The following is a 1,951-nucleotide window of genomic DNA, read 5'->3' as shown; positions in this document are numbered from 1 at the left end:
TATATTTAACGTACCTGCACATACGTTTATTCTGTACCTTAGTACTACCTACAGCTATCACCTCATCTAAAGCTGTTACGTTTCGGTCAGGAAGATGTACAGCATCTGTACAGTTAGTTAAAGCATATCTTTTTGAGAAATAAACTGTATACTAGAAGCAGACTTGAGTGTTTGTAACTGTATAACTGCCAGTTTTTCTCTACAGGATAACTTTAAACAGTACACAAAAAAGCAGGTGATTGTGATCCAACCTACTGTTATGGGAGAAAAACCATGTCATCAGCTTATTCAAGATGAAAATTCACATGTCAATAGATCAATAATGAAGCCAGATGGAAAGGTATTTCTGCATTTTTGAATGACAATCCACCCAAAACTGCTATTTGTTTGGGTAGATGGTTGTAGGTTCAATCATCCATGGTTCCTGCCAGGTTCCTAATTTCTTCTTATGAAATCTGTACACATTCTAAAGTCCTTTTAGCTTTGCTGCCTTGTCCAAAATGTAAAATAACAGGTAACATTCATCAAAGACAGTTATACTCCCACATTATGATCTTGAATGGATAACTGGTGGGTGGACCCAGGGCAGCCATCAGAAATTTTGGGGCCCTTACACGGCTTTAGGCCGCCCCCCCCCCCCGCGCCGCTGGACGCAGGGCTTAGTGACGCGCTGGACGCAGGGCTTAGTGACCCCCTTGACACAGGACCCACCTGAGAGTGACCCTGCAGAGCCCACCATAGATGCTGCACAGCCCATCTGAGACTGTCTATGGTGGGCTCTGAAGGGGTCTCAGGTGGGCTGGTCAGATCTGCATCCCTCCTTTCCTTCCTAGCTCCTCTTACCTGCACACATGGCCTCGTATGCCGCCGGACCAGCCAGAAGTGACGTCACATCACCAACGTAACGTCACTTCCGGCCAGTCCGACATCAGACGAGCAGTGTCGCTGATGGGGCCCTAGCTTGTCTCAAAGCCGCTGGAGCGGCAATGCAAGGGCCCTGCGCTGCTAGGGCCAGGCCTCCGCCTCCTCGCCCTTCAACATCGGCCGATAGTCATGTAAGGGACCCGGGCGGGCCCCCCAGGCTGCCCGGGCCCCTTACATGAGTATTGGCCGTACCCCCCTGATGGCTGCCTTGGGTGGACCTGGGTAAACACATATCATAGACCTCACTCACGCGACATCCAAGAGAGACATGAGACACCAGTGGCTTATTCAGTAAAAAGGCATTTACAGACAGCTGAAATATATCAGTTTTGGATGGATTGAGTCATAATGATTATCATATTTAAATGCAATACCTAGCAAGCCATTTTCTTGGTAAGACCTCCAACCAGGTCTATATTTATCAAAAAACACATAGCACTAATTATTGTGTTGATATCTTATATTACAGGTGCGATATTTAGAAGTTCAAAAAATACGCTATGTTTGGGTTCCTTCTATAAACATGTTTAGGAAGATTGGGTAAGTTAAATGGAACAAAAGATGAAAATGAAATAACATGTCATCCATAACATACATAAGAGAATTCATACCATATGATGTTCTAATTGCAGCGTCCTGGATGAGTCTCTTTCCTGTGCAGATGTTCACAGAAAATATGGCTTTGGTTTAAAGAAAGAAGAACAAGATATAAGGTATACGATTTTTAACACTCTAAATTGTATATACATTTAAAAAGAAACAATAACAAAAGTACCACTCCAGCTTTCTTATTCTCTTCATTTACAATGGACAAAGTGTGTATATAAGCCATTATTGCTCACTGAAATAATCGGAATCTTATTCTAAGGCTGCCCATAGACCAGGGGTAGCAGACCTCCGGCCCTCCAGCTGTGGTGAAAGTACAAATCCCATGATGCATCTCTCTTTGGGAGTCATGTCTGTGGCTGTGAGAATCTTGCAATGCCTCATGGGATTTGTAGTTCCACCACAGCTGGATGGCCGAAGG

General features: G+C 44.4%; 1 protein-coding gene across 2 annotated transcripts in view; it reads left to right on the top strand.

Moving 5' to 3' along the window:
- The window catches only part of LOC108796186 (probable cation-transporting ATPase 13A4), a 61,533-nt gene that overhangs the window by 10,067 nt on the left and 49,515 nt on the right, over positions 1–1,951 (top strand). The window contains exons 3-5 of one of the 2 annotated variants that reach the window (XM_018567635.1): positions 206–340; positions 1,394–1,464; positions 1,557–1,637. In XM_018567635.1, coding sequence (XP_018423137.1) covers positions 206–340; positions 1,394–1,464; positions 1,557–1,637 — 287 coding nt within the window. The remainder of the gene's footprint in view (positions 1–205; positions 341–1,393; positions 1,465–1,556; positions 1,638–1,951) is intronic. The other variant, XM_018567629.1, reaches the window with a different exon arrangement.

The sequence above is a fragment of the Nanorana parkeri genome, unplaced genomic scaffold, assembly GCF_000935625.1.
Source record: "Nanorana parkeri isolate BGI_ZX_2015 unplaced genomic scaffold, ASM93562v1 scaffold29, whole genome shotgun sequence".
Lineage (NCBI taxonomy): Eukaryota > Metazoa > Chordata > Amphibia > Anura > Dicroglossidae > Nanorana > Nanorana parkeri.
The sequence above is the reverse complement of the archived record's forward strand: the minus strand, read 5'-3'. Positions and strand labels throughout refer to the sequence as shown.